This window comes from Daphnia pulicaria, chromosome 7 (genome assembly GCF_021234035.1).
Source record: "Daphnia pulicaria isolate SC F1-1A chromosome 7, SC_F0-13Bv2, whole genome shotgun sequence".
Classification (NCBI taxonomy): domain Eukaryota; kingdom Metazoa; phylum Arthropoda; class Branchiopoda; order Diplostraca; family Daphniidae; genus Daphnia; species Daphnia pulicaria.
The window spans coordinates 18622593-18648393 of record NC_060919.1 but is presented as its reverse complement, the minus strand read 5'-3'; the positions used below and the strand labels follow the sequence as shown (position 1 = coordinate 18648393).

The following is a 25801-nucleotide window of genomic DNA, read 5'->3' as shown; positions in this document are numbered from 1 at the left end:
CCAACGCCCGCCGGTGGTCACTCACTCGCTGCGACAACCAGGAGGAAGGGAGATGTCTAGTCGAACGGGGACTTGCAATAAGGCGCATGTTTCGATGAAATCTGTTGGAGGGTCATGAGTTTAATCCGGAAGCCTACTATGATGCATTGCTCTCTTAAAAACTGTTCCTCGGCTCTCTTCGCTCTTTTTCCGGTTTCTCTTAACCATGGCCGGGTAATCTCCCTGGTCGATTCAGTCGGGCAGTGTCTTCTCCTGCTTGACTGGCTGCAGTTTGAACCGGACGGTCTGTTTAAATAAGAATTTAAATCTAGAACAACGCTTCCTTTGAGCGGCCCGGACAATCCTTAAGGGTTGCCACTCCATCGAGGCTTAAACGAGGGTACGTAATTACACGTTAGTCAAATTGCTAAAGCTACAAATTCAATTGTTTGTATTACCCAGATGACGCGGAGGTGTTGCCCATTGAGGGGTTTTGGTGAAAAGGAGTCACTGAACAAAACGCTAAACCAAATGAAAAAAAATATTAAAAAAGGTAATGCTATACTATGCGACATGAAGCTTTTGCTTTCGCAGAAAATAATGTGAAATTCTTACTGCTTAGCAACGAAAACAAAGCGAGTGTCAAAACATTGTTTTTCTTGCTCATACATTATTGTGGCAGAAACGCGTTGGTCATGTAACGGTGAATTTTTTTCCTTTTTGTTCTTGCAGCATCAAACGACACGCGATAGGTTCCGGTGGTCATCAACTATTCAAGGTGGTAGACCTGTCAATGTAAAAGACAGGGTAAGGTTAGCTCCTGTAAATGTTATTCATTTATGTTAAATAGCTGCTAGTAGAATCTCATTGTTGATTTGCGGTTACAAAATCCATAGGCCTAGAGTTCAGGTATTGTCATCATTCGATTTGCGTGTTAGATACTCCTAAATCAGTTGTGGAAATACGATTTTGGTATCAAGTGACTAAAGTTTAAGCCATTACCATTCATGATTTGTTATTTATTTTGATATTGGTTTTTGTAGGCCCATCCCCAGCAACGTCAATCTGCAGAAAGAAAAAGGCCAATTTCCATGGCCTTCAGACTCGAAGGTCGCGGAGATAATTACGTTAAACTGGCATGGGGTGGTGTAGAGGTTGGGTGAGAATGACACGTGTTTCAACATTATCAAGCAGGTACAATAGCCGCAAAGGTAAGCTATTTGGTATTCATTTTGATATTGGTTATTGTAGACCCATCCCCGGCAAAGTCACCTGCAGAAGGAGAGGCCATGGATATCATTACGTAAAAGGTGTCATGCAGTGGTAAGAGGTTGGGTGAGAACGGGGCGTTTTGCATCATTATCAAGAAGGTAAAATAGCCACAAGGCTTAAGAGAAGGGGTGAGAAAAAGTCGTATAAAAGGCGAGAGAAAAGTCGACAGGGATCAGTCGAGCGAGTATCTCCGACACGGCAACAATGTCATTCTTCGTGGTAATATCAGTTCGCAATCATGGGTAAATGTTCATTTTTATTTCGAGTCAGAAATGGTAAATCTATTCTATCTTTGTTATTAGTTGTTGATACGACTAGTAGTTACATTCGAAAATAATATCCAATTGTTTATTGCATAGTTAATTATGGTGTTGTGTTGCTGTTGGGTGTTGTATCGTTGATGTCGACCACGAGAGAAAATCTTTCAAAAGGAAAGAGAAAGGGCAACAGAAGTCAATCGAGTGAGCATCTCTGACCCGGCAATAGTTGCATTCTTCGTTGTATTACCAGGTCGCAATCACGGGTAAATATTCTGTATTTCTACGTGGAATTTTGTATCAATTTCTATTTTTTTCTATTAGATAATTTGTTCGTTATTGTTGAATGTTAAATATTGTCTAGTTAACTATGGCGTCGTGCTGCTATTGGATGTTGTATTGTCGATGGCTGGGTCGACCACTGGTGTACCGATGTCTCCTAGATAAGGCGGTTACCAAACTGCAACGCCACCGCCTTACTACACAACAATATACACAGCGACCAGTTACTACACCGAGGTTGCATAGTTTGGTTTAAAGTTAAACCACCAAGAATCCAGTTTATTACACCACAACTTGTGCTGCTCCCCGAACTACATTACCAAAGCGCTAGAGTACTACACCACCAAGGCAACTGAGATTACGCAACTACGTATGCTGCTCCAACCTACTACACCGAGGCTTCAGCTTATTACAACACCAAAGCTGTCGAATACTACACAGGATCGCCCAAGTACGATAGTAATCAGTCGAGTGAGCCGAATAAAGTTTTCCTTTTCGAATAGAGTTCGCTTCAAACATTGGAACGGCAAACAGTGAAGGTGAGCTCTTTATTATTGGAATTGTTTGGAACATGTACTAATGACTTGTTTTCCTTCCTTGTCTGTTTTTCCAGCAAGACGAATTCTTTGGAATTACGTCGAATTGTATAGAAAAGATAACACATTCGTACGTGTACACCGCGTCGTTAAACTTGACATTGTTGGTCGTAAGTCGAACTTGACGATGGCCGTACCATCACCTACGACATGTGCGTTATTGCCACAGGTAAAAATTTTATTCCAAATGAAATTCTTCTTTAAAAGTATGATTACACGTTTTTGGAATGTTGAATAACTTGGATAATCTTCCTGCTCGATAGTATCTAAGAGTCTATTTAAACTGCTAGCAATTTATTTCTGTGGTTACGAATAACTCTAAAAATGCCCTTCATTTTCTTGTTAGATGGTAAACGAAAATCTTTTCCAATCCCTGAGCGGTGTCCTTAAAGATCCCCACGAGCACGTAATGCTGTTCCGCCATATCGATGGCGGTAACATAGGCCGAGTTCTCCCTAAATATTTGAGCCAATGGACAACCGAGAAGGTGAAAGCGCAAGGTGTTAATGTGTTGCTCAAAGCCTAATGTTGAGGGTGCAATTTTGGAAGACTACAAGGTCGCATTGACCTTAAACCATGGTCAAAAGGTAAACAGTTATTTCACTACATGTTTTAGCGATGTTTATAATTAAAATTTAGAATTCATTTCAGCAGATTTAAACTGACCATGTCGTCGCTGTTGTCGGTTGGGACGCAAACTTCACGGATTTGGCTGTCGTTTCTGGTTTGGAAATAGATTCCAATTTTGGTGGTTATCGAGTCAATACCAGCTTGAAGCACGATCGAACGGCTGGTTGGTAAGAATCCTTGAACATTTTATTTCATATAAATTGTAATACTTGCGACTAAAACTAAACCAACATTGACTGCTCTAATGTTGCTGGAAGTTCTTGTTAAATTAGATTCTAATTATTGGTTATGGACTGTAGTTTTTATTAGGCTGGAGATGTTGCGTTCGTTTGTGATGTCAAATTGGGTCGTCGTCGTATAGAACATCACTTTGCTGCCTATCACTGGTGTCTCAAGGCGATTGTTGGAGAGAATAATACTGGCAACAAAACATGGATGAACAACCGCAGTGCACTGTCACCAAGTGCATTCTTCGTCGTATTATCAGTACGCAATCGGGTAAATATTCTGTTTCATGGAGTTTGCATCATTTTATTTGCTTTTATCTGTTAATGTACGATATTGAATATTAATGTTCAAATCAATTACCGCCTATTTGATTGTAGTGTCGTGCTGTTGCCGTTTGTCGTATCGTTGAAGGTTGGATCGATCACTGGAGTACCCATGTCTCCTGGGTATGGCGGATTCCAAACCATCCCGCCGTCTTGCTACACAACGACAACATTCGCACCAACCGGTTACTACACAGAGGGCCACAATTACTACCCCACCAAGGCTCCAGAGTATTACACCGCAGCTAATGCTGCCCCGAGCTAAATCACCAAAGATCCTGAGTACTACACCGAGGCTCCCAAGTACTACACCACCGAGTCACCGGAGTACTACACGTATGTTGCCCCAGCTTATTCACCGAGCCTCCCAAGTATTACTCAGTTCCTAGCTACTACACCGAGGCTCCAACTTTATTACACCACAAAAGCGGCTGAATACTACACCGAGCCGCCCAGTTCTACACCACCAAGGCTCCAGAGTATTACACCACCAAGGCTCCAGCGTATTACACCACAACTTGCTTCCTCGAGCCACTACACCGAAGCCCCGAAGTATTACTCTGCCTCAAGCTACACAACTACAACTGAGGCGGCCAAATATTACGCAGCCCCGACTTACTACACAGCGACTGCTGCTCCTTCGTGCGACGTTGAACCAGAATACTACACCGAGGCTCCAGTTTACTACATCACAACCTACGCTACACCTAGCTACTACACCGAGGCCCCTAAGTACTACGCTATCAAGGCACCCGAGCATTATACCACTACTTACGCTGCTCCGACCAGCTACATCGAAGCTCCGAACTATTACTCTATTCCGAGTTACTACACCGCTAAGGCACCTGAATACTACACCACACCCTACGCTTCTCTAACTTACTACAGGGACGTTTCTAAGTACTAGAGTCGAATTTTCAATTTTAGTAATCATGTTCAGATTTTTCGGTCATATCTTAATAGTTACTAGTCACTGGGTATTGTTGATCTTTAATGAGAAATAATTTTTTTAACCTGGTTAATTATTTTGTACGACTTCTCTTGCCACCTAAAAGCCTTTGACATTGCGACGTTTTCTGATTTTTATGGGATCTTTCCTATTTCGCATGTTGGAGGTGACTATATATTGCTCTAGTTGCTCTGTATTCCGACATATTCTAGAGTTGATCAGTCACTTGCCTATAACTTATGTAAATCTTCAAAGTTGTAAAAAATATACAAGTCGTGAACTAAATATTTTTTAAATTATAAGTTGTGTGACACAGCAAACAAAAACATTAAAAGGAATTACTTTATTGTCCCACCTCCACCCACAATTCCACCACATTTTACCATCACATACATACATAAACTTAAGTTAACCCGTTGGCTGCCACGCCATACAACCCGTAGGTTGTTCTTTACTCCTCTACGTGCCACGTCTGAAGGATCCATGGCCAAGGTGGGACTTGCCATTACTGACAAGTCCGGGCTGACACGGTGACAGACGAATCCGTCACTGTACCGACAAGGGGGAAGTCCCTATGGTGCATTGCCTAACAGGCTTGCCTTGCGGCAAATTTTGGGCTTGGCGACTTTCCGACCCCGCGGCATGAAAACCACGAGGCCGAACAGCGCGGCCCGTGCTAAGGAGCTAGGGGAGAACAAAGGCGTGGCAGACAACGGGTTAACTAACACAAACGAACACATATTACCAACAACAAATGATGATCCGCGCTGACACATTGGAGATACCAGCGACGTTATGGTGTCCATCTTCTCGAAATTTCCTCTGCATTACCTGAATAAAGAGAAAACAATTCTTATTTACTGACATGCCAATACAAGTTGCATAATACAGAAAGAAACAATAATCAGGTTTTTTAGCTCAAAGATTCAAATATGCAATTTTTAAAGTTTAAATCAAGCTTGCAATGTTGAGAACTGTAAACAGAACAAAGCTCACTTGCTAGTCTTTAAAAAAAAATTCCGGAAGTATACCGGAAGTAACCACAGCGCCTCAACCATTGAGCTGTCGTCAAATTAAACCACATATTCGTGACCCCCATGAAATTTGGGATCGATTAGGTATGATTTCAACGAAATCCAAAATTTGGCCAAAATCGAGAATTTTCCTGAACTATAGTTCAGGAAAATTCTCGAAACCGGAAGTGCGCGTACGTAAAAAACAAAACATGAACTTTACCACAAATTTGACGAGGATCACGAATATGTGGTTCTTTTGTGCGTCAGATGAATATTTACTAAACTACTGACTGAAATGAGTAAACCGGAAGTAGGAAAAAAAACACATTTTTAAAAATCTACCAAGTGAGCTTTGTTGGGGGAATAGTTATCGTTAGTTATCACTTAATATTTCAACAAAATAACTGCCAATAAATGTTAAAAAGATGTGCAAAGTAACCGAAACTGACTGTTTTGACAGCTGCAAATTTTCAAAAAGCCATCTAGCGTTAGAAAAAAGAAACGTCAAAGTAAAACTTTGTTTGCGCGCAAGAAGGGTCTGATTTTGGAATTATTACACAGACACAGAGTTTAACGCAACTAGATTATTAGTAGATAATTTACGAAAGTAAGTCAATTGTCGGGTACCTGGGCATAATCCGTGGTGAGTAACTGCAGGTGTGTAACAGCAAAGGGTAGCGACCACTGAAGTGTTCCAACTCGTCGGTGAAGTAAGACAAGTTGTAGCAGCAAAAGCAGTGAAGCTAGATGAGCGTACGTCGGGAAGATAAGGATGGAGCAGAACGTTGCTGGATGTCCCTCTTCCTTTATGGACAAAGGTCAGCATTGGCTTAAGGATCTATTATGTGCTCTGTAAAAAGAATGTATTGCATTAATGAATTGAAAATATAACAGTTAATAAAGCATTTCAATCTTTACCTATACTAACAAGCACACTGAAGTTTTCATGATAAAAAACCGTAAAAATGGAAATCACAGCAACCAACAGCATTACTCCTTACTCCTTAGGTTGAGGTAAATTTCCTGATGTTAAAGAAAGTGTCATGAAGTATTGCAGTAGCGTGGCGATAGGTTATATTGATGCTTACCTTTATCATATGGTTGAATGGTGCTGAATTTAGTAAGGCAGTTGGTTTGGTGTGGTTGGTGTGGTAGCCATAATGGGGAAATACCTTGTCTCCACACATTTGTATTCCACAATATGTGAGCTTCACACATTAGTTTTAGGCTTTTGACAACATGATGGGTCTATTGGATGGAAAGTGACTGAGCGCTAAGTCAACTTTTTGGAATGACTGACAGTATGCATCTAGAATTTGAAGAAATAAGTTGATACAGTATAAAAATAAGGAAATTAGGTGAAGATAAACCTTCATAAGTTACGAAGTTCAATTTGGTAATTGAAATCACAGGAATATAAGTATTAATTAGCTACAATTTGTTTCGCCTATTTTGCCTCGTTCCTCGATGCAAAAACAACAAGGGTGACACTAGCGACATCTGGTAATGAGTTTTGAAGTTGGTTGCACAGTCGCAGCTCAAATTATCGGAGTTCTATTGTCGCGTATTGAGTTCTAATGTCGACACTGGAGTTCTATTGTCGGGTATTTTTAATCATTTTTAAAAATTGAGTTCTACTGTCACATACCAAGAAATTTTTAAAAATTATTTAAAATATCCGGCAATAGAACAGTGATAGTAGTATGATAGATAGTAGATAGTCACATGACTTTCTTCGAATATTAGTGCATTTAGGATTAGTACTATCCCTTGCTCGACCAGAGGTCTTTTCTCTTTCGCTCTTTCTAGAAGTTCAAAGGACTAGACCTACCACAGTTTCCTATAAAATTATTGTGGTTTATATTTAGAAAACACAAAAAATTATGAAACCAAATAAAAATTTACATTTTCTTAATAAACAAGGCTGGTCTTTCTGAAAGCTTGTTGTCAATGCCCCCCCCCCCCCCTTTTGTTAACCAGTACTTCTGTGGTAGTGGCCTCAACATTTTTGTTCATACAATCAATCAATCCGATGGCAAATAGAAAAAGAAACCAAACAGTGCCGGTCCGCTCTAAGAACAAGCTTACATGAGAAAAAATTTATACCAACTTCATCTAGCATTCTAGCGTCACACTGGACAAGATTCAGGAATTTAAAAAAGCTAATGCGTTCTTCTAACAGAAATATAAAAAAGTTTTAACACACCATTCAGCTTTCGATATATTCAAGGCGGCGAGAATAACCTACAAACTTACAACTCAATTTTAACTAACGGATTATTTGTTTGAGAGGAAGGTGTGTCTTTAACTTCCGCCGCAACTGTTATTGTACCTGGCATATTTCCTTCATCAAAGCCAAAGAAATTCTGTTGGACAATGTAATGCACGCATTGGAGGATAACGTTACGTTCATGTAAAATTTCCCCTTGCAATAGCTGTAAAAATAAATGTTTTAAGGGAAACGATTTAAATTAAACTTTAAAATAGAACAAGACCTTTTGCAAAAGTGTCAGTCTTTTAGGACGAATGAGTTCTTTAATCGCTGGAATAGCTGGTATATTTTTTTGTGCTTTCGCCTTCTTTCGACGTTTGGCTTGTTTAGATGGTTTAGTTAAATGTTCTGCCTTTTCTTTTTCAACATTTTTTACATTCTTTTCACTTTCTTCTGAAACCAATTTTGGTTTCTTAGCATCTAAAAATTCAGAAAATATAAGTGTGGGTATGGTTATTATGCCATAGTTTTTTTTTACCTGCTTCTTCTTCTTCAGAATCGGAAGCATAGCTCATCAAATTAGCTAGGGCATTGCTACCAGGAATTGCCGCGGCTTTAGCATTTTCTACTTCGTTATCCGAATCTAATTCGCCATCACTAAGTTCCTTTTGTACTTGTACTAAAAAGCAAAGAGATTGAAATTAAAGAAGTAAAATTATTAATAAAAAGTTTTGAGATTATAACTTTTATGAGTATAAATAAATTCAGACCCATTGTTGCTTCTTGAGTTTTTGTGGTGTTGAATGACTTTGTTTCATTTGCTAGAAGAAGCTTTTGTGAAAATTCTGATTTAACTTGCTGAGTTTGCATATCACATCTAGTTTCATCTGTTTCTTGTCTCTTGTTTTTCTTGTTTTGATTTCTTCTTGCATCCCATCCCTTTCCTTTCTCACCTTGCCCTCTTTCATTTCTACCCTTTGCTACAAAAAGGATTTGTTAATTTTTTTTATTCAAGAATAAAAGTATTTTATCACACCATACCAAATCTTTTTTTAGGTTCATAAAGGACTTCTCCTCTTTCTAACTTTTCTTTCTGTTCAGCCTGTCGACGAGCAACATTAGCAGTTGAGGGAAATCGACTAAATAAAAAACATTAAAATCACATTACACAATTAATAAACATTGAGTACTACTTCTTTCTTTCCTCCCTCCACTTTTGTATCTCTTCTGGCGTGTTGAGTCTCATAATTTGATCAGCAAGGCCTGTTTCATGCTGCATTTGAATGTGCTTCTCCACAATTTTAGGATGGGCTACAAATGGACAGCCATTTATTCCACAAGCAATGTGTTCAGTTATATGAGAATCCAAAAGTTCTTGAGATCTAAATGAGCGGTCACATCGATCACACGAGAATGATTGATATTGTGAGCTTTGAAAACCGTTCTTTTGGAAACCAAAATTGTTGTGTTTCGTATCGTTAAGTTGCGTTCTTGTCACGCTGACACTGCTATATTGAGGTTGAGGTGCTTGTGGTAATCCAGGCCCAGGATTTAATGATTGATTCTTTGGTGAAGAAAGGTGAGTAAAGCTTGGATTGGAAACTGCTCCACAAGCAAATGGATTGGGTAAAGCCATTTTACAATGTTCAACTTCCAGGAGACGTAAGTGTTCTTTTAAATTTTAATATTAAACTTTAATCTAATTCACGTGGACTTTTGAAGGTGAGGCGAATCACCGAATCAAACCACATGCACTGAATCGCAATAACAAACGAAATATTCGTCTGCAAGCATGCAACATTGCAACACTTTCAAATATTTCCTCACACACCAGCGGCAGCGGGCAGCGGCCGGCAGAGCGGCAAGCGCAAGCCGCAGTCGGCACTCGGCACTAAAAGAAACTCTGCGTCTCTGCCAAAGTTTTATTTTACGCAAAAAATTGTATTTGAAATACATTTAACTTTTTAATTGTAAAAGAGATAAGCACTCTTTGCAGCTCTTTGTGATTCGTGATTCCCTCAAGTCATTATTTTCATTGGCTGCAACATCAGACCATTTGGAATATTTCCAATCTATGCGTCAATGCAACTAAAATGACCCATATTACAAAAATAACTTCGTCATTAATAGTCAAGGTTATTGAAATATTAAGGCTGCAATAAGCTTAACAAAGGTTTGGGAATCTACCTCGTTGTATTTTTCGTGAAATACGAATTAATTTAACCATATAAAATGTCATCCTCTTGTAAATAGTAAAAAATAAAAGAAATAATTGTATCGTAAGTAGCTACATTTAAAATAAATTAAATATTACTCGAGCACATGATTTAAAAAGATCAACAATATTATTTTTGTAAACAAATTCTTAAGTGAACTCAAAGACCCTGACATTTGAGTTGGTTACGAACGGAACCGTGCTGGTCGTCGGCAAGTCTTTAAAAATAATATTGGAACTGGCGAGTACGTGGTAAAAGAATTTCTTATTTTGCCTTGTTCTTGGACCAGTTTTAAAAATAGTCTAATAGATCGGCAGCAATTAAAAAGGCAGATTTTAAGGAAACAGGCAGGTTCTGGGCTGATTATTAAAGCCATTTAACCAGAGTTGTATTCTCTTTTGCATATTTATAAAAGAAACAAAAAGAATCCCCGAATATACTTTTAAGTTATTGAAGCACTCAGTACATTATGCGAATATAATCACAGATATATATATATGTATAAAAAATGGTTATAATATGGAAAATAATCAAGGATGAGAGAAATCGACCGTACACGCGAAACCCCATCGATTAAAACAAATCTACGCCAGAGAATCGTGCCAAACATATTCCTTCCATGCCTGAAACATATTGCATTAGAAATGGGCAGGAACAGTAACCAGGGCCTCCTCAGGGGTTCGTGTGAGACTGCAATTCTAAATATTAAAGAAGAGTTTTGTCGAATTGATTAACTTTCAAACAAAAGAACTAGACAGTGAAAGAAATGTTACCTCGGGTTTGGCTCTGTGCGTTTCGACACATTCGATGCTCAGCGGGATAAGGTCCAGATGGCAACCGCCATCGGCAGGTTTAAACGACAGTCGCATCACTGTATGGAGTGGTGTATGAATGTAGGGCAGTTCTTTTTCATCTTTTTTGAGCAAGGCTGCCAAAAGGCAGCGCAGAACTGCTTGGTGTGCGATCACCAGAACATTGTTTTCGACCTTCAGCCGGTCCAGGACAGGCTTGACGCGAAGGAGCAGATCAAAATAAGATTCGCCTTCTGGATAACGATAATGAAATTTGTCGTCGTCGCGAGCAGCAAACTCGATTGGATAGCGTTCAGCAATCTCTTCGTAAGTGAGTCCGTCACAAACGCCAGTATCGAGTTCATTAAGCGCATCCAGATGTTCTCGAGGAGCTTCAATGTTTTTAGCCGTTTGAATGGTGCGTTTCAAACAAGAAGTCCACAGTTTGAATCCAGGAGTGTTGCCCAAAGTACCGTTGACGTACTCGGCTAAACTATCCGCGTACTGATAGCCCCGCGGGGAAAGGTCCGCGTCGCCTCCAACTTTTCCGAGAACGTTGTACTCGCTCTCGCCATGCTATCACCGTAATTAGATGACATAAATTTGATTTAGAAAAACGTCAACCTGGAAGCAATAATAATCAAGCCAGTACCCGACTGAAGTAAAGTGTGCGGCTTTCATTATTGGTCCGACAAGTTATTGATGAAAGCGTGTCGAACGGCTCGGCCATCAATTGAGTTTTTCGCAATCGGTAACTTCGGCAGCGAGGCAAAGTGTGGCAATTGGCCTTAGGATAATCTCGACAACCAGAAAAAGATTGTGCGTCACTGTAGGAAACACCCAGCACATAAACATCCTGCTGGCCATTGGCCCCCCCTAACTTTCGGCATAGATCCTTCTTCGAATTGGAAGACAGGTTAGAAAGTCTCATAAACTGCAGACAAAACAAAAAGAATAATTAGTAACCTTGGTTTTCACTTGGGGAACAGGAAACCAACTCACAAGGTTATTTATCAACAAACTCACCGACACTTTACTGCCGTCAAGTAGAATCCAATCATCTGGATTAGTAGACAGATCCAACAGCGATGACGACTGACCAGTAGCTAACGGAACAGAATAATTCATCCGGGGATTGCAGTCGATAAGGGATTGATCCTTATTCCTTTGTGTATTAGAAACGTTTAATGCCTTCCAGTTCGATTCAACCACGCCTGTAACAAATAAAATAAAGAAAACAAAAAGGAATTTTAAAAAATGTAGCTAGGAAAATCCCAGAAGATTATTTCCCTCGGCGGAGAAATATCATTAAAAACTGGTTTTAAGTTAAATCTCGTCTTGGCTGAGTTGGCTCCAAGTTTCATTTCAAATAAGGGGTGGATATATACATATGTTCCTTGGAATGCATACATGATGGAAAAATCTCTCCCAAAAAAACAAAACAAAAGCCGTTACTCTTAACTTCCCCAAGGTTGAAATTTCGGAGCTATATACTAGTGAATGCATTGCAACGTACACTAGTCTCAAGCATTAAGCTATAATAATTAATATTAAAAAGCCAAAAGACTGAAATGAGTCTAGGCTGGACGAGAGACCAAACCAAACCAAACCAAAACAAACAAACGTTTCTACGACTTACTATATCCAGCGACGCTTTTGAGCCATTCCAAGATTGGGGCAAGCCTTTCCGTCAAAACGACAAGCATTGTGCAGCTTTAATGTTGTGCAGAGTGGTAAGACAGTCTTCATAAATCACTGGAGTAACTAAAACAGACAGTTTGGGCAATTACATCTCACATCATTACTGATTACAAAAAAACAAACAATGTGGTCATTACTAGAAAGCAATCCAATCAAACCTGGGAAATCTTGCAAAATCAAGGGCATACTTCAAGCATTCGATAATTAAAAGAAAGTTGATTACAAAATAAAAAAAGGAAATCTATTAAAAAAAGATGAAAGTCACTAGATGTTGTGTGTTTTCTCGAAAGAGACGCTGTGGACACACTTGCGACTTTACAGACTACTGACTTGAGGTCGAGTGAAGGGGAAGCATGTACGTAGATAGCGGGAGGTTTTAGTACCTAAACACGCGCATTTTGGGATCGAGGCGCGCGCAGCCTTGCGGCCACTTGAAACTGAATCGATGTCAACAAAATGGGCGAATAAAGGAGTGTAATGAAGGAAAAGCGGATGAATACAAGAGATAAGATGTAATCAATAAAACGTATAATATTGCCAGAGTTCCGCATGTAATTCAAAAAATTACTCTGGTAAGAAAGCTTGTTGCCTTAAAGCGACGATAAAATCTGCAGCAAATGTGAGTTGTGAAATCGATTTTCCAATAACAATGCTCCTATTTGACCTTTTTGAATGTGCTGACCACGTACATTATAACGGATCTAAAATAAATCTTGGCTAATTGCCGAGATCTGTCATCATCTATCTACGTCTTTTAGGCGGTTAAAGAATCACGTAGGCCGATCTTTCGAAATATCTCGTGATTCGTGAACTCACTGAACTCACCTGTTTACTGTCACCGATGGTATGTTCTGGATGCGAATGCTGCGAGTTTGATACTGTTTGGCCGACGAAACAGGAATGACGCCAAGAACTTGTAGCCGGGTTGTTTATATATTAAGCCCTACACGTCGTCTTCCTGCGTGTGATCGTGTTTTTCTCGTCGTATCTTGCCCGACTTTCCTTGTAAACAAGTTTCGGGATGGGGCGGGAATCTGATGAATAGTGAGAGGAGGAGAACAGTGAAAAGTTTCGATTCTTGCGGCCAACGGGTGGTTAGTTATCAACGCTAAAAACCACGTATAAAATATCCGTTCTTTAGACCACGAAATATTATTAAAATACACGTCAATTTTCTTAATGATTAAAAACAGATAACATGTAGTTACCGTTATTTTTTTTTTGTTCTTGTCGAGCCTTCTTGAAGTTCATATTTTAGGAGTTCCGGTATTGTAGCTTATGATTGTTAACATTTTCAAGGTTCTCAAGACGCTAGTAGAGGCAAGGCCGCTTGGACCGCAACAGAAAAGCTATGGGAAGTAAATTTAAGCCTCAATAAAGGCCATTTGCTTTCTGTCAGATTGTAGGAAATGGGTCACAAAAATAAGAAAATAGGAATCGTCATCAAGGTTGCCTATTGCCTTAGAAGTGTCCTTTGATTTCGGACAACTAGACCGTGCTTATCCGGGCCGGATGGCGTGATGCTCCTACAAGGATGGGATGAAACATTATACCAAATATCAAATTATCATGAAAGAATATGAAATGCGCATTCGTTTCTTGTTACTGGATCTCATTTTGTTTTGGACAGGAGGATCAACGTACTACGCATTTGTGAATTCAACGTAAGTGGGCGCAAGGAATATCACGAAATCCGTTTTCAAAAACGTGATAAAAACCTTTTATCCGTGATAAATAATATCGATTAAGATTGTCTATAAACAGAGGTGATAAGCTAATTTCAAAGATTATGATTTATTTAAGAAAAGAAAGTAAAGAGTGCTGTGGAGGGAAAGATTATTTAAAACAAATTATGAGTAATATGGAGGTTTGCGAATTTGAATTCCATATTCTGCAAGTGCTGGTGCAAGATCTTCCATGGTTAGGACATATCTTTTATCCTTCGTTTTGTTTTTTGAAGATTGAACTGTGTTAGCTCCTCTCATTTTACAGTGCTGCAGAGCATCATTTACTATGTCAGAAATGAACTTTTGAGCAGCAATAGACACCAGACGGACACTGCAATAGACATGAAGTTGTGATAGCAAAAGCAGAATAAAGTAAGCAAATTCTACTTGACTTACATTCTCGGGTCTGAAGCTTCAAAACCAGATGAGGCAAGGTAAGAGCAAGTAACAGCATCAGGGATCTAGAACACAAATTTATCACATTAACATGAAGTGATGAAAAGATTATTGACTGCTTGAATTCACTTACAGTTGGTGTGTAATCCTCTAAAGTCATGAGAAAATCTGACAAAGGTTGTCCCAATGTTCTTGTGTTACCAACTTCAACAGGCTCCACACTAGGACCAGCAGCTAGGTCTTCATATGTGGTTTGATCATTTTCAGCTGCTGGTGAATTAGCATCATTGGAATCATCGTCCATAAACTCAGTTGCATCTTGATCATCCATTGTGAGGAATCTACTGAAAAACAGAAATGATTTATTGCAAACTATGCAAAACAAACTCTTTCAAAGTTCAACAAAATGTCCAACTGAAAATCAGTCTCAACAATTCTGTTAAAACATTATCTCGTGTAAATCAAGTATAGTGAGTAAAAAAATCATACAGGTCAATCATTCAGTATTTATTCTACTGCTAGCTGCTACTGCTAGCTGCTACTGCTGTTGTCCTGCCACACACATGATTCATGTAAAATTGAACTTCATTCATTAATGAACTCCAATGCATCTCAGTATTTTCATTTTCATCTTAAATATGTTGGGAATATAATATTTACCGTTAAAAATAGTAGGAATGCCAATGATAACAAAATTTCAGGAAACAGAATCCAGATCACAATTTCGGATGGAAACAATTAGCAGACGAGGAACTAACGGTGACGAAGTAGAAACAAACGCCGTTAGAGGCGCTGTCTACCCTTCCACGCTTAATAAGAAATTCAATTTTCAATTAACTCAAACCATTACGTTTTTAATGATATCTTTATTTATCTGTTTGTCTATTGACCATTAATTTCATATCGTCAACGTAATGGAAAGTGGAAACAAATAGAACCAAATACGAAGTAATTTTTTTGTTTTTGAAAAAAATATAAGCCTATCATTCAGCAAAAGGATTTAGACTGTCATTATAATCATCGTCGTCGTCGTCACCGAAAGGATTGGTAGGTTCCTCATCCGCAAAAGGATTTTTTGTTTCGTCATAATTATCATCCTTAAACGGATTTTCCGGTCCAACTGAAATTTTATTCGCGCAAGTTTTACTTGGAGGTAATTTGTTAACCTCCGGTTTTCTGAGTGACGTACTGAGGTCAGATACTGCAGGAACACAAACTGCTCTCGTTCCTACATAGTTTGGTACACTCGTGGCTGACTGCGAAGCCACCGTTTGACGGGGAATTTCAACGGACGCAGTTTGATAATTTTTCTTTGTGGTTCCTTCCTGAAGTCGGTGTCTTGCTTCGGAGGTTGTGGTTGCCGCTGCGCTCGATGCAACTCGTTCCGCTGCTCCAATGACTTCAGCATTTCGCAATCGACCTTCAGTCACATCTCTAGTAGGCCGAACCGACGCACTTTCCTGCAATCTCATACGACCTTCATTTGCGAATCCTAACAATGAGGAAGAAAAAAACGAGTCAGTCTTGGGATTTTGTGAAAACTTGGAATGCTGATATCGCAGTATAATCAACAAAAACCGAAACGATAGCAGAGATTAATATAGAACTGTATTCTGCTTAACGAAACAAAGAGAAATTATCTATAAACAAATTCCACTTAGATAATCACCTGTAGAACTTAAAGTGTTCTTTCCTTCATTCTTACGCAGCTTTGCTTCAGAACCGGGACCAGCATTCTGAGGACCCCAGGACACGGATGGCAATTCACTGCGAACTCCTTGGTGACCGGAAATGGCTGACTCCCAGGATGGCAAACTATTGAACACCCCACGACCAAAGTAATCGGCAAGTACGGTGAAAGGGTCATCTGCTTTTTCCAATTGTCCATGAAAGGCTTCGTGAAGATCTTTGCTTTGTTCCTATTTGTTTCGTAGCGTAAAGAAAAATGAGAAATCCAAAATAAAACGTTCACAATGCTCAAAGCTTACCTGCGCCCGAACGATATCCAAAATCCTTTTATTTTCTGTGTGACATGCTGGGCATTCGTTTTCGTTGTCTGCATAACTATCGAAGCAACTAATAAAGCATCGTAAAAAGATTACAAAACTGTAATAAAGCAAAAAAATAACTTTTAAATTGTTTTACTGCTGATGAAATGAGTGCAAACAAAGGAAATGCACCGAAGGTAGTTCCAATGGCTGATTGCAAACGTTACATTTAGAACCTTGAAACACTAGAGCGCTACAGTAGAAGTAAAAATAGGTTAACAAGTTATTTTAAGTAAAGAAATCGGAATATTAGATACCTTGTTTTTATGTCCTTAATTTTTTCACGCACAGCTTCAGTTTCTTGGCGATACTGGTGAATGAGCCTCTCATCTTCACTAATGTTCGACTGATCCGATTGCAGAGTACGAATCAAGTAATCTCGGGCGAGACCCAAAGTAGCGCTAGGGGAGCGACAAAGCATTTCAATCACCCTGAGGGCAGGTAGAAGTTTAAGTTTCTCTGTAATTTACCATCAGAAGTTAAAAACGAATTCTAAGCAGCTAAATGAATTTGTCTTTACCTATAGATGCCAAAATTTCTGCCAAGCAACCAGGTGTGACTTTGTCGTTTGAAGTTGATAATGTCAATGCTTTTACCCATAATGATGGCTCTTGCTGACCAAATCTATAGCATTTTATAATCAATAATAAATATTCCCAGAAATAAATTTAGGAAAAGTAGCTGACAAAAATACCTTCTACAGGTTGCAATAACATTTTCAAAGTTATTTTCGCTTGCGTAGAAATGGAGAATTTCTCCATAGAGTTTAGTTTTTTCAAATATGAAAAGAATCCCTGGTCGGAACTTGTGAGTTTGGCAAAGGAAGAGAGCTCGATCTGCCGCACTCAAAACAGAAGAATGCTGCAGTAGAAGTGTGATCTTTTTCTCCAATTCCGGATCGGCAATATTCTTAGTCCACATCAGAAGGTATTGTTCGAGGAGTGCAAAATGAAGAGAACTTTGTGAATTGGGATAAACCTAAACAAAAATATCTTCCTTTTCAAAATCAAACTATTACATGGCGCAACTTTGAAATACCTGCAGTACGTTTTCCAGAAATTCAACCAATTTTTCGTTGTGATTGATGAAAAGCAATAAAAATTCTTGGGGGTCACAGACCTAGAGCAGATTTAAGAGTATGTTAAGTCCTGCGAATAATTCGAAAGTTCAGATTATAAAGTGTTTTACTTCGCTGGTGCTGCTCTTATTGCAACACAACTCCAGTAATAGTTTTGTAGTGTCATCGGGGAGCTCTTCGACAAGTGCATTGCCATACTCTAGCAAATTTTCTTTGGCCTGAGAATCGAAAGATAATCGAGATAATTTCTCATGTCAGGTCAAACAATAATCATAATCTAACGTACTAAATCTGGTGGTAATTTTTTTATGTATTCCAGCGCTTGTCGGTAATCAGACAGGTCTTCTAAAAGTATTTTAAGATGCCACTCGTGCTTTTCTCGGTCTTGGGAAAGACGCAATGCCTGCTCGAAATAACCAGCCTGTCGACAGACCCGAATAGCAGTTTCGACGTCGAATTCACTTCGTTGATCTTTAGTCTGAAAAACAAATCGTATTTGACTATACAAAGCGGACAAGAAAATGTAAATTTCTAATTACATTCAAGAACTGGTTTAATCGTTCCGTATCCCGCAGCTTGGTGTAGCAATTTAAAAGTAGCGTCGTGTGATCTTCACTAGCGAGGCCTTGTTTATGTAATTCTTGAAGGTAGGCTGTTAACTGATGAATGCGCTGAGCGTCCAGGAATTTTTTAATGACGTACGATGGTTCCAAGCGACCTATCGTTTTCAAATACTGTTCCATTGCTCCGGAGTGATTCCCCTTGGCGTACAAGTGATCACCATATAATTTAAAGATCTCCACAAGGCCTTCAATATCATATTGTTGGCTCTTGGCAACTCTATACGAAAAATAAATTTTTACTATTTCTACCCATAATTTTTCTTTAAAAAACCGGCTTACCTGATGGCAACATCATAAAGATTCTTTTTGAACAGAATGTCTAGCTTGGTGTGCAAGTCTTTTTCCATTAACTGATGAACCTTTTTATCCTTGGTAAGAACAAGAAGTGATCCCCATTCTGAAATGACTCGATAAGCATTAGCAATAGGTGCTGTAAATGCAATAAACTTGTTGTTGACGTCAAAGATGGTAACAGTTGTCTTGTCGCTGTCTACATCCCCTTTTCCAACAACTTTAGATACGATGACCAAATAGCCACGAAACCAATGCAGGTCAAGTTTCTCTCCTTCAAATGCATAACAGGGCCCTCTTCCTTCCACTGAATAACAGTAAACAGCCTGGTAAGGATAGAAAATTAGAATGAAAGAATGATTTTACGCCGTGCTTAAACATAATGCGTTACATCGTTTCGAGCAATCATGAAATGTTGCCCTTGTTTTGAGTCAGCAAAAGCAACACATCCTAGGGAACAGCCCACACGATCGAGTTCTGCATACTTCTCCTTGTCCTTGGAAGCGATGGTGTAGGTTAGGACAGCTGTTGTCGTTGCAACGTACAAGTACGATAACTTCTGATTAGTTCGCAATGAAAGTCCAGCTATAAGACTTGTTCCAGGCTGAAGAAATTTCTGTTTGCTGTGACGTTCACGACTTAAGTCTCCTGTGAATTAGAGGATTTAACATAAATATTTTTAAAATTTAAAATAAAAAAAATATATAATAATAATAAATAATAACCTCTGTAGAGGACTACTGAGCCATCCGCAAAACCAGCTGCCATCAAATGCATTTGTTCATCAATTGTGAATGCTGTGACTGGAACTGGTCGATTGCCCGGTAGAGCACGAACTAGATGAACACATACTGGGCAACCATGAATATCTTTCTTTTCCAAATTCCAAATTTTGATTACTGGATTGACTCCTGGATCATCTTCCTGCAGTACATCAATTTATTCATTGTACAAAGCATAATTGGATTTCTTTGTGAAATAACTTACACCAACTGTTCCAAGGAATGGTGATTGTTTCAGTTGAAGCACATGACTGGTATTTACATTATAAGCTTTAAAGGATTCCCTTTGATATTGCCTGTCAAAGAGATGAACCAGACCCAAGTTATCCCCAAGAATGATGTGTCCTCTTCCACTGGAACTAGAGGTGATTGTCACATCCTAAAACAAAAAATTGACCCCACATTTTTTTAAAGATACTTCAAGAAAGTTTTCACAACATAGTAGTTTACATTCATCATAAATTACCTTGAATGACCTTTCCAAGTTACCACTGTCTGTTTCCTTAAGTAGCTCAAAAAAATTGAATCTTCTCCACTGCAAATAAAGTTACCAGTAAGAAATGTAGTAGGCTAATACTGATATTTACATGAAAGATACATTAATGCAACAAAAAATTCATAAAAATTTCACATTTAGTTAATTCAGTCAACTGAGAACGGAAAAAAGGGGAGGATTTGCTCCAATATCGTTAACGTAAGGTGGTTAATAAACAACAACACTTGAGCTAGAAAAAAAGACAACTTACTTGAAAGAAAGCCATTTATATATCAGATGTATTGGCTTGCATGGATCAGCTCTATCTATGTTAATTAAATCAAAACCCCAATTTAATCTTTATGCATTACTGTCAAAAAGTCTGTTATTACTCACTTGGAAATTCGTCTGATTTGATATTGACTTCTGCTGAAATCGATTATGCTGCCACCTAACGAAATAAAGAGTCAGAAAATTAGAAAATTTTAAATTTTGAACTAATGAATTATTTTTGTAACAATCATAGTAATAGAGCGACGTTATTTTTTAAATTCTGAAATTTTTTTTTATTGCTTAGTAGTAATTTCTCTGTTTTAATATAATTGAACTTTGTTTGTTTTTAAAGAAAAGTTTGCTCGATTTAGTTATCGTCCATAGATGGTGTTTGTGCATCGCTTTTTGCGGCTGAAGGAGTTCAGGGTTTATTTTTACGGCTTTATTTGTTTGAAAGGAATCTCTTTCGAAGAATCTTGCTCTTTATTTCTTTTGCCATGTCTAATTTGTGGAAGCAGTAGAGTTTCCGAGTTTAAAGTTTAAACGCTGAGATCAGAAATTTTTGAATTTCTTCAGTTTAAAATGGATTCGCAACAGGAAGTTTCTTCTACAATGGCAGAGGACTCCGAAGTTTTCATCGAAATTGAAGTGTCGCAGCCGCACAATAATGGAATATCTTTAGCTGAAGCTGCCAATGCTCTCATCACTTTACAAGTGCCCTCAAAGGATTCTGCACCTCCAACATCTATTTCCTCTATCAAAACTGGAGAAAACGACAGCAGTAAGCTTGTAATACCAGAAGGTAATAATCCTAAAGATGTCAGAAAAAAGATCTTGGAAGGCATGAAGTCTCAGTTCAACACCAGTGCTGAGGAAGAAGCTGGATGTGAGCAATCGAACAGAAGAGGACCCCACCGATCAAAATCAAAGTTCAAGCGTCAGAACTTTGAAAATGAAGAGGATTCAACAGAAGCACCCATAAAATCAGAAACTCCGAAGAACTCCAGAGGAAGAGGAAGGCCTCCCAGAGTACCACAAATAGAAAAACCCCAGCAGACAAGCACTGACACAACTAAAATTGATGCTGAGACTATTAGAATTGAAATGGACTCTAGCAGTGAAGCTGGTTCAGAAAGAAGTGATTCAGCAGCAGGAGCTACAGGCATCATAACTACAAGAAGATCTCAAAGAACCAATATTAGCCGAACGTCTGCTACAGATCTGCTGAAAGGCCTCTCCGAAACCCGGCCTATCAAGAAGGCCATGTTACCATCAGAATCTGAATTAGTTAAACCTATGGATCTTCCAAGAAAACGTGGTAGACCCTGTAAAGGAACAGTTCTAATCGAAGCAAACAAGAGTGAAAAAATAACAGTAGAAGCTATTGAAGAAGCAGTTGTGGAGGATGTCTCCAAAGTGGAACATATGGCCTCACTGGGACTGCAAAGTAAATCAAGCCCAGAAACTGTCGTTCATCAGTCCGAAATAGTTTCTTGTATGAATCCTACTAATCTCCTAGGTTTAGAATCACGGCCGGCAAGTAAAAAATTGCGAACTGACGGGTTAGAAACCAAAGATATATCTACTCCTGAAAAAGAACCATTGCACACTTCTTCTAATCTAGATGACTCACTGTCGTGTGACAATCTTGCTCTAGACACATCAGGTCAGATCTCCGTCAGCAATGGATCTTTGACAGATGAATCCGTTCTAGTCGCTAATTCTCTGGAGAATGAAGTTGAATTATCTATTGTTGAAGAACAAGTGAAGCCAGTAACTAATGGTCACAATCCACTGCAAATTAACGGAACTATTTCTTTGCTAGTTGAAAAAGCAATTAATTATGCATGTTCTTGTGTGGAAAGTCATCCTCCAATAGCCACAGTTCCTCCAGCAGCCACTCTTTATTGCCAAGCTGTTGACTCAGTAGGAGGAAAACTAGTCGGCTGCTGTTTGGTGGCTAATCGAAAACGTTTTTATCGGCCGTCCAAGAAGATACCATTTATGATCCTTTGCGATTCACACAGAGATCGCATTCGGAAGCACTTTTGCTGTCCCGGCTGTGGTCTGTTTTGCACTCAGGCAAGTAATTATAGAAAGATTAAACTTAGCAATTCACTGACAACATTTTACTTCCACAGGGAGCCTTCCTTCAGTGTAGGGCATCGGAAGATTCGAATCATTTTTTTCATGCAGACTGCCAACGACCTGGTCAAAAGAAGGCGTGCTTACACTGCCAGCGGGATTCAGCTGTTACCGAAATTCGCTTGCAGATGAAAACCTGTGCAGTACCCGTGTTCTGTAATGATGCGAAACTTCTAAAAACAATGTAAATATTTTTATTTTTCGCATTTAATGAGAGAATCAATGACATTACTTATTTTTTTTTTTTTTTTTTTTTTTAGACCCACTGCAAAGATATCTCGTTTACCCTCGCGTATTGTACCAAGTATCACTTCGGAAATGCCCTGCCCCCGCTATCTGTCCTCTCAGCTTGTCTTACCATCCGGCAAAGTAATCGATTCTAATGGTGTTCCTCCATCCCTTAACAATGAGATGTTACAGCGCATCTTAAAGTCATTCGAAAATACTGGCAAAAGGTGTTAATTTCACTGGAATTATTATTTTATCCTTGCACTTAAATGGCCGTTTGATTTTTCCAGTTCGTCAAGCAACAAGAGTCTTTACGTAGCGGCTAAAAACGGCGATATCGAACGAGTGGTTGAGTGTTTAAGTAAGTGGGAGTTACAGAAATAAGAAAACGATCAGCTATTAATGAAATTTTTGTTGACACCGTAGGGCAAGGTCATAACGTGAATATGACGTACCAGGATGCAGACGGCCAAACAGCACTTCACGCCGCTGCTTATAGCGGTCATTTGGCATTGGTCCACATCATTTTGCAAAGCGGAGCGGCACTTGACAAGTTAGATCAGTCGCAAAATACACCTTTAAGCTTGGCGTTAATTCAAGGTCACAATGAAACTGTAAAATATCTAGCCATGGCTGGGTCTTGTGCATCGCTCAAGGTCTAAAAACATTATTAAATAACAGTTATTAATTCCTGTTCTAAACTTTGGGGATACTTTCGTTTTTCAGGGAGAAGGAGGGATGACTGCGCTTCACTTAGCATGCAAAAATGGCAATCTAGAAGCTTGCCATTACATCATGACAATCGGAAATGGCAAAAATTTCATCAACGCTCAAGACGATGGAGGATGGACACCACTAGTCTGGGGTTGTGAACATCGACGAGTAGACATAGTCAAGTAATGATCAAAATTTTACTGAACCTGAGGTCAATTCTACATAAAATAACTTTTCTTTTAGATATTTACTTCAATGTAAGGCGAATCCTAATGTGCGAGACGCAGAGCAGAACGTTGCTTTGCACTGGGCTGCTTTCTCTGGATCCGTTGATATTGTAGCCCTTCTACTTGACCAAGGATGTGAAGTGAATGCTGCCAACGTTCATGGCGACACTCCACTGTAAGTTGATTTTTGCTTCATTTTCAGGATGAGTTGATTTCTTTATCGTTACATTATGCAATTAAAGGCACACGGCAAGTCGTCGAGATAACTGTGAATGCGCCTTGCTCCTGATACATAGAGGCGGGCGTTTCGATCTAAGGAATAAAGAGAATCAATTAGCTTTAGAGGTTTGTCCTGATAAGCGGTGTGACTCGGCTTTATTGTTGACGGTCAATATGAAACTTCAGCCATTTACTCAAACGCCGTATTGTGACTCTGAAAAATTCCTCTCAAAGTAAGATCAAGTATTCAGTACAAGACATATTCAAAGGAGACTTAAATCAACGGATTCTTCAATTGTTTTACAGCGACATCACTAAAGGAAAAGAGGCCAACCCGATTCAGTGTGTAAATGGATTTGACGGTGAGCCTAAGCCTAACGACTTTATCTACATCACAGAAAACTGCTTCACGAGTCCACTACATGTCGACAGAACTATCAACTCGCTAACGGTATTGTTAAAAATACAACTACTAAATAGAAAAATAAGTTAAACAAAATTTAATTCTAGTTTTGCGAATGTGTTGGTGACTGCTCAACCAACTGTAACTGTTCTAGTCTCAGCTTTCGTTGCTGGTACGACGAAGAAGGCAAACTGGTGCCCGACTTTAATTTCGCAGGCAAGTCTTGGATACGAGTAGCTTATGTTAAAAATTACTAACATGTTTCGAATTATTGCAACAGATCCGCCAATGTTGTTCGAATGCAATCGTGCATGTCAGTGTCATCGGGGATCGTGCAACAACCGTTTAGTTCAACATGGAATTACCTCGCGTTTAGTTCTTTTCCGCATCGAAAACAAAGGTTGGGGCGTCCGAACAGCTCAACCCATTCCTAGGGGATCCTACGTCTGCGAGTAAGTGTACCCGAACTTTGTCGTGATTTACGTAGATAATAATTTGTTTATCTCATCTCGTAGATACATTGGCGAAATCATCACAGACTTTGAAGCTGATCAACGTGAGGATGATTCATATCTTTTCGATCTGGATAACAAGGTAAGTTTATGAATGGAAAAGTACTTAAGCGAAAGTTGATTGCATGCATGATCTTACCTATTAATATTTGTTAATAGGACGGAGAAACTTACTGCATCGACGCCCGCCGTTATGGCAATATAGCCCGCTTCATCAATCACTCTTGTGAACCTAACTTAATTCCGGTAAAAGTTTTTGTCGACCACCAGGACTTGAAGTTTCCGCGCATCGCATTCTTCGCCGTCCGAGATATTGAAGCCAATGAAGAGCTGGCTTTTGATTATGGTGACAAATTTTGGATTATTAAATATAAGTCATTTACATGCTCGTGCCAATCGCCGAAATGCAAGTACTCGCAGTTGACGATTCACCGAACAGTGGAAGAATATCGGCGTAGCCTGCAACTTCAAGAACTCGAAAATGGCTACCAGCACTCCCAACGTTAGTAATAATAAAACAAATTTCTAGTTGCTGCCAACTTATGCATGCGCTCTCCAAAATGCCATTCATTATTACTCTTCCCGTTTAAATTTTTCTTACCTTCGTTCAAAGTTTTACAAAATGAACTATTGTTGACTTGCAATATGCCATTTGGATTCAACATTACTCAAAATTTTGCCACCTACTCCCCACTTCCATTCGTGTTCTATCATACCTGCAAGTTGGTTTTAATTATCTACGAAACGTTAATGAACTCAATTTGGTAATGTTGAAGAAAAGAAACAATTGTTTACCGTTCCCTCACCTACTTAATTTTTAATCACCATGATTTCGTAATGAACATGTTGTTGACAAGCAACTTTAGGAATGAAATGATCCCCTGCTAAACAAGTGCGTGTAGAAAAAAATCCTTGTAGCTACGCGTTGATCAGTAAGTGCAATTTGTTTTGTCCTAGTCCCATGTTTTTTTTTTCTTTTTTCCTATAGCTGTCCTACGTCTTATCAATGTCAATGGTAGCTCCACTTTACATGGGTAACACTATTCGATTCAAATGACTTGTGGGTGCATCGTGCATCATCTCTTCTGTAAATAAATCTCACCTGAATGTATGTTCAAGTCTCGTCTCGCATTTTCCTCCCTTGTACTTGTCAATTTTTCTTGGCAAAATTAATATACCTCGTTTTGCGTAGATGTTGCTGTTTTATT

General features: G+C 39.0%; 5 protein-coding genes and 3 long non-coding RNA genes across 16 annotated transcripts; 2 read left to right on the top strand and 6 right to left on the bottom strand.

Annotated features, from left to right (window-relative positions):
• LOC124349160 lies at positions 1–4032 on the top strand. Its single transcript, XR_006920149.1, has 11 exons — positions 1–379; positions 442–682; positions 1023–1173; positions 1231–1493; positions 1611–1774; positions 1873–2329; positions 2408–2555; positions 2733–2973; positions 3026–3218; positions 3316–3514; positions 3622–4032. It is a non-coding gene; the product is annotated as an uncharacterized LOC124349160 (long non-coding RNA).
• Positions 4033–5193: 1161 nt separating this feature from the next.
• LOC124349163 lies at positions 5194–6917 on the bottom strand. Its single transcript, XR_006920156.1, has 5 exons — positions 6903–6917; positions 6621–6841; positions 6451–6555; positions 6160–6382; positions 5194–5347 (listed from the first exon to the last, which is right to left on the bottom strand). It is a non-coding gene; the product is annotated as an uncharacterized LOC124349163 (long non-coding RNA).
• Positions 6918–7740: 823 nt separating this feature from the next.
• LOC124349006 (nuclear fragile X mental retardation-interacting protein 1-like) lies at positions 7741–9530 on the bottom strand. Its single transcript, XM_046799467.1, has 6 exons — positions 8938–9530; positions 8786–8883; positions 8515–8724; positions 8283–8423; positions 8028–8224; positions 7741–7967 (listed from the first exon to the last, which is right to left on the bottom strand). Exons 1-6 carry the CDS (start codon positions 9378–9380, stop codon positions 7785–7787), a joined length of 1272 nt encoding a protein of 423 aa, XP_046655423.1. The 5' UTR covers positions 9381–9530; the 3' UTR covers positions 7741–7784.
• Positions 9531–10326: 796 nt separating this feature from the next.
• LOC124349013 (6-phosphofructo-2-kinase/fructose-2,6-bisphosphatase-like) lies at positions 10327–14127 on the bottom strand. Of its 8 annotated transcripts, none has more exons than XM_046799483.1 (7): positions 13661–14127; positions 13278–13560; positions 12391–12515; positions 11754–11965; positions 11404–11685; positions 10734–11327; positions 10327–10658 (listed from the first exon to the last, which is right to left on the bottom strand). In XM_046799483.1, the coding sequence occupies exons 3-7, from the start codon at positions 12455–12457 to the stop codon at positions 10599–10601; spliced, it is 1215 nt and encodes a 404-aa protein (XP_046655439.1). In that variant the 5' UTR covers positions 12458–12515; positions 13278–13560; positions 13661–14127; the 3' UTR covers positions 10327–10598. The 8 variants fall into 8 exon arrangements, with proteins under 8 accessions (XP_046655439.1, XP_046655441.1, XP_046655444.1 ...); XM_046799485.1 differs by having other exon boundaries at positions 13278–13486; XM_046799488.1 differs by lacking the exon at positions 12391–12515.
• A 100-nt stretch (positions 14128–14227) lies between these two features.
• Positions 14228–15336, bottom strand: LOC124349109 (transcription initiation factor TFIID subunit 10-like). 2 transcript variants are annotated; one of them, XM_046799622.1, is made up of 4 exons: positions 15236–15336; positions 14709–14919; positions 14576–14640; positions 14228–14510 (listed from the first exon to the last, which is right to left on the bottom strand). In XM_046799622.1, the coding sequence occupies exons 2-4, from the start codon at positions 14904–14906 to the stop codon at positions 14303–14305; spliced, it is 471 nt and encodes a 156-aa protein (XP_046655578.1). In that variant the 5' UTR covers positions 14907–14919; positions 15236–15336; the 3' UTR covers positions 14228–14302. The 2 variants fall into 2 exon arrangements, with proteins under 2 accessions (XP_046655578.1, XP_046655579.1); XM_046799623.1 differs by having other exon boundaries at positions 14709–14916; positions 15235–15325.
• Positions 15337–15421: 85 nt separating this feature from the next.
• Positions 15422–20289, bottom strand: LOC124348849 (vacuolar protein sorting-associated protein 11 homolog). The gene is made up of 17 exons (XM_046799189.1): positions 20144–20289; positions 19864–19932; positions 19603–19776; positions 19341–19539; positions 19007–19263; positions 18604–18941; positions 18241–18541; positions 17988–18179; positions 17812–17919; positions 17662–17742; positions 17318–17601; positions 17144–17247; positions 16881–17082; positions 16721–16816; positions 16564–16651; positions 16245–16494; positions 15422–16067 (listed from the first exon to the last, which is right to left on the bottom strand). The coding sequence occupies exons 1-17, from the start codon at positions 20156–20158 to the stop codon at positions 15559–15561; spliced, it is 3267 nt and encodes a 1088-aa protein (XP_046655145.1). The 5' UTR covers positions 20159–20289; the 3' UTR covers positions 15422–15558.
• Positions 20290–20499: 210 nt separating this feature from the next.
• LOC124348843 (histone-lysine N-methyltransferase EHMT2-like) lies at positions 20500–25784 on the top strand. The gene is made up of 13 exons (XM_046799176.1): positions 20500–22227; positions 22287–22474; positions 22551–22745; positions 22809–22879; positions 22945–23174; positions 23245–23414; positions 23476–23634; positions 23702–23911; positions 23985–24129; positions 24189–24297; positions 24362–24533; positions 24597–24675; positions 24753–25784. The coding sequence occupies exons 1-13, from the start codon at positions 20728–20730 to the stop codon at positions 25098–25100; spliced, it is 3576 nt and encodes a 1191-aa protein (XP_046655132.1). The 5' UTR covers positions 20500–20727; the 3' UTR covers positions 25101–25784.
• On the bottom strand, positions 23287–24861 carry LOC124349193. Its single transcript, XR_006920209.1, has 4 exons — positions 24733–24861; positions 24447–24663; positions 23484–23771; positions 23287–23378 (listed from the first exon to the last, which is right to left on the bottom strand). It is a non-coding gene; the product is annotated as an uncharacterized LOC124349193 (long non-coding RNA).
• Positions 25785–25801: the final 17 nt, after the last annotated feature.

Coding starts and splice junctions, on each gene's coding strand:
- LOC124349006 (XM_046799467.1), bottom strand. CDS start 9,380: ATGGCTTTACCCAATCCATTTGCTTGTGGAGCAGTTTCCAATCCAAGC. Junction 8,884..8,937: donor TGGAGGGAGGAAAGAAAGAA/GTAGTACTCAAT, acceptor TTTTTTATTTAG/TCGATTTCCCTCAACTGCTA. Junction 7,968..8,027: donor GACTGACACTTTTGCAAAAG/GTCTTGTTCTAT, acceptor TTATTTTTACAG/CTATTGCAAGGGGAAATTTT.
- LOC124349013 (XM_046799483.1), bottom strand. CDS start 12,457: ATGCTTGTCGTTTTGACGGAAAGGCTTGCCCCAATCTTGGAATGGCTC. Junction 11,966..12,390: donor CAAAAGCGTCGCTGGATATA/GTAAGTCGTAGA, acceptor TATTTGTTACAG/GCGTGGTTGAATCGAACTGG. Junction 11,686..11,753: donor GTTTGTTGATAAATAACCTT/GTGAGTTGGTTT, acceptor TTTTGTCTGCAG/TTTATGAGACTTTCTAACCT.
- LOC124349109 (XM_046799622.1), bottom strand. CDS start 14,906: ATGGATGATCAAGATGCAACTGAGTTTATGGACGATGATTCCAATGAT. Junction 14,641..14,708: donor TAGAGGATTACACACCAACT/GTAAGTGAATTC, acceptor TTTGTGTTCTAG/ATCCCTGATGCTGTTACTTG. Junction 14,511..14,575: donor GAAGCTTCAGACCCGAGAAT/GTAAGTCAAGTA, acceptor TGTCTATTGCAG/TGTCCGTCTGGTGTCTATTG.
- LOC124348849 (XM_046799189.1), bottom strand. Junction 18,942..19,006: donor TCATGATTGCTCGAAACGAT/GTAACGCATTAT, acceptor TATCCTTACCAG/GCTGTTTACTGTTATTCAGT. Junction 17,083..17,143: donor AGAAATTTTGGCATCTATAG/GTAAAGACAAAT, acceptor GGTAAATTACAG/AGAAACTTAAACTTCTACCT.
- LOC124348843 (XM_046799176.1), top strand. CDS start 20,728: ATGGATTCGCAACAGGAAGTTTCTTCTACAATGGCAGAGGACTCCGAA. Junction 22,228..22,286: donor GTGGTCTGTTTTGCACTCAG/GCAAGTAATTAT, acceptor TTACTTCCACAG/GGAGCCTTCCTTCAGTGTAG. Junction 23,912..23,984: donor TCTGAAAAATTCCTCTCAAA/GTAAGATCAAGT, acceptor ATTGTTTTACAG/CGACATCACTAAAGGAAAAG.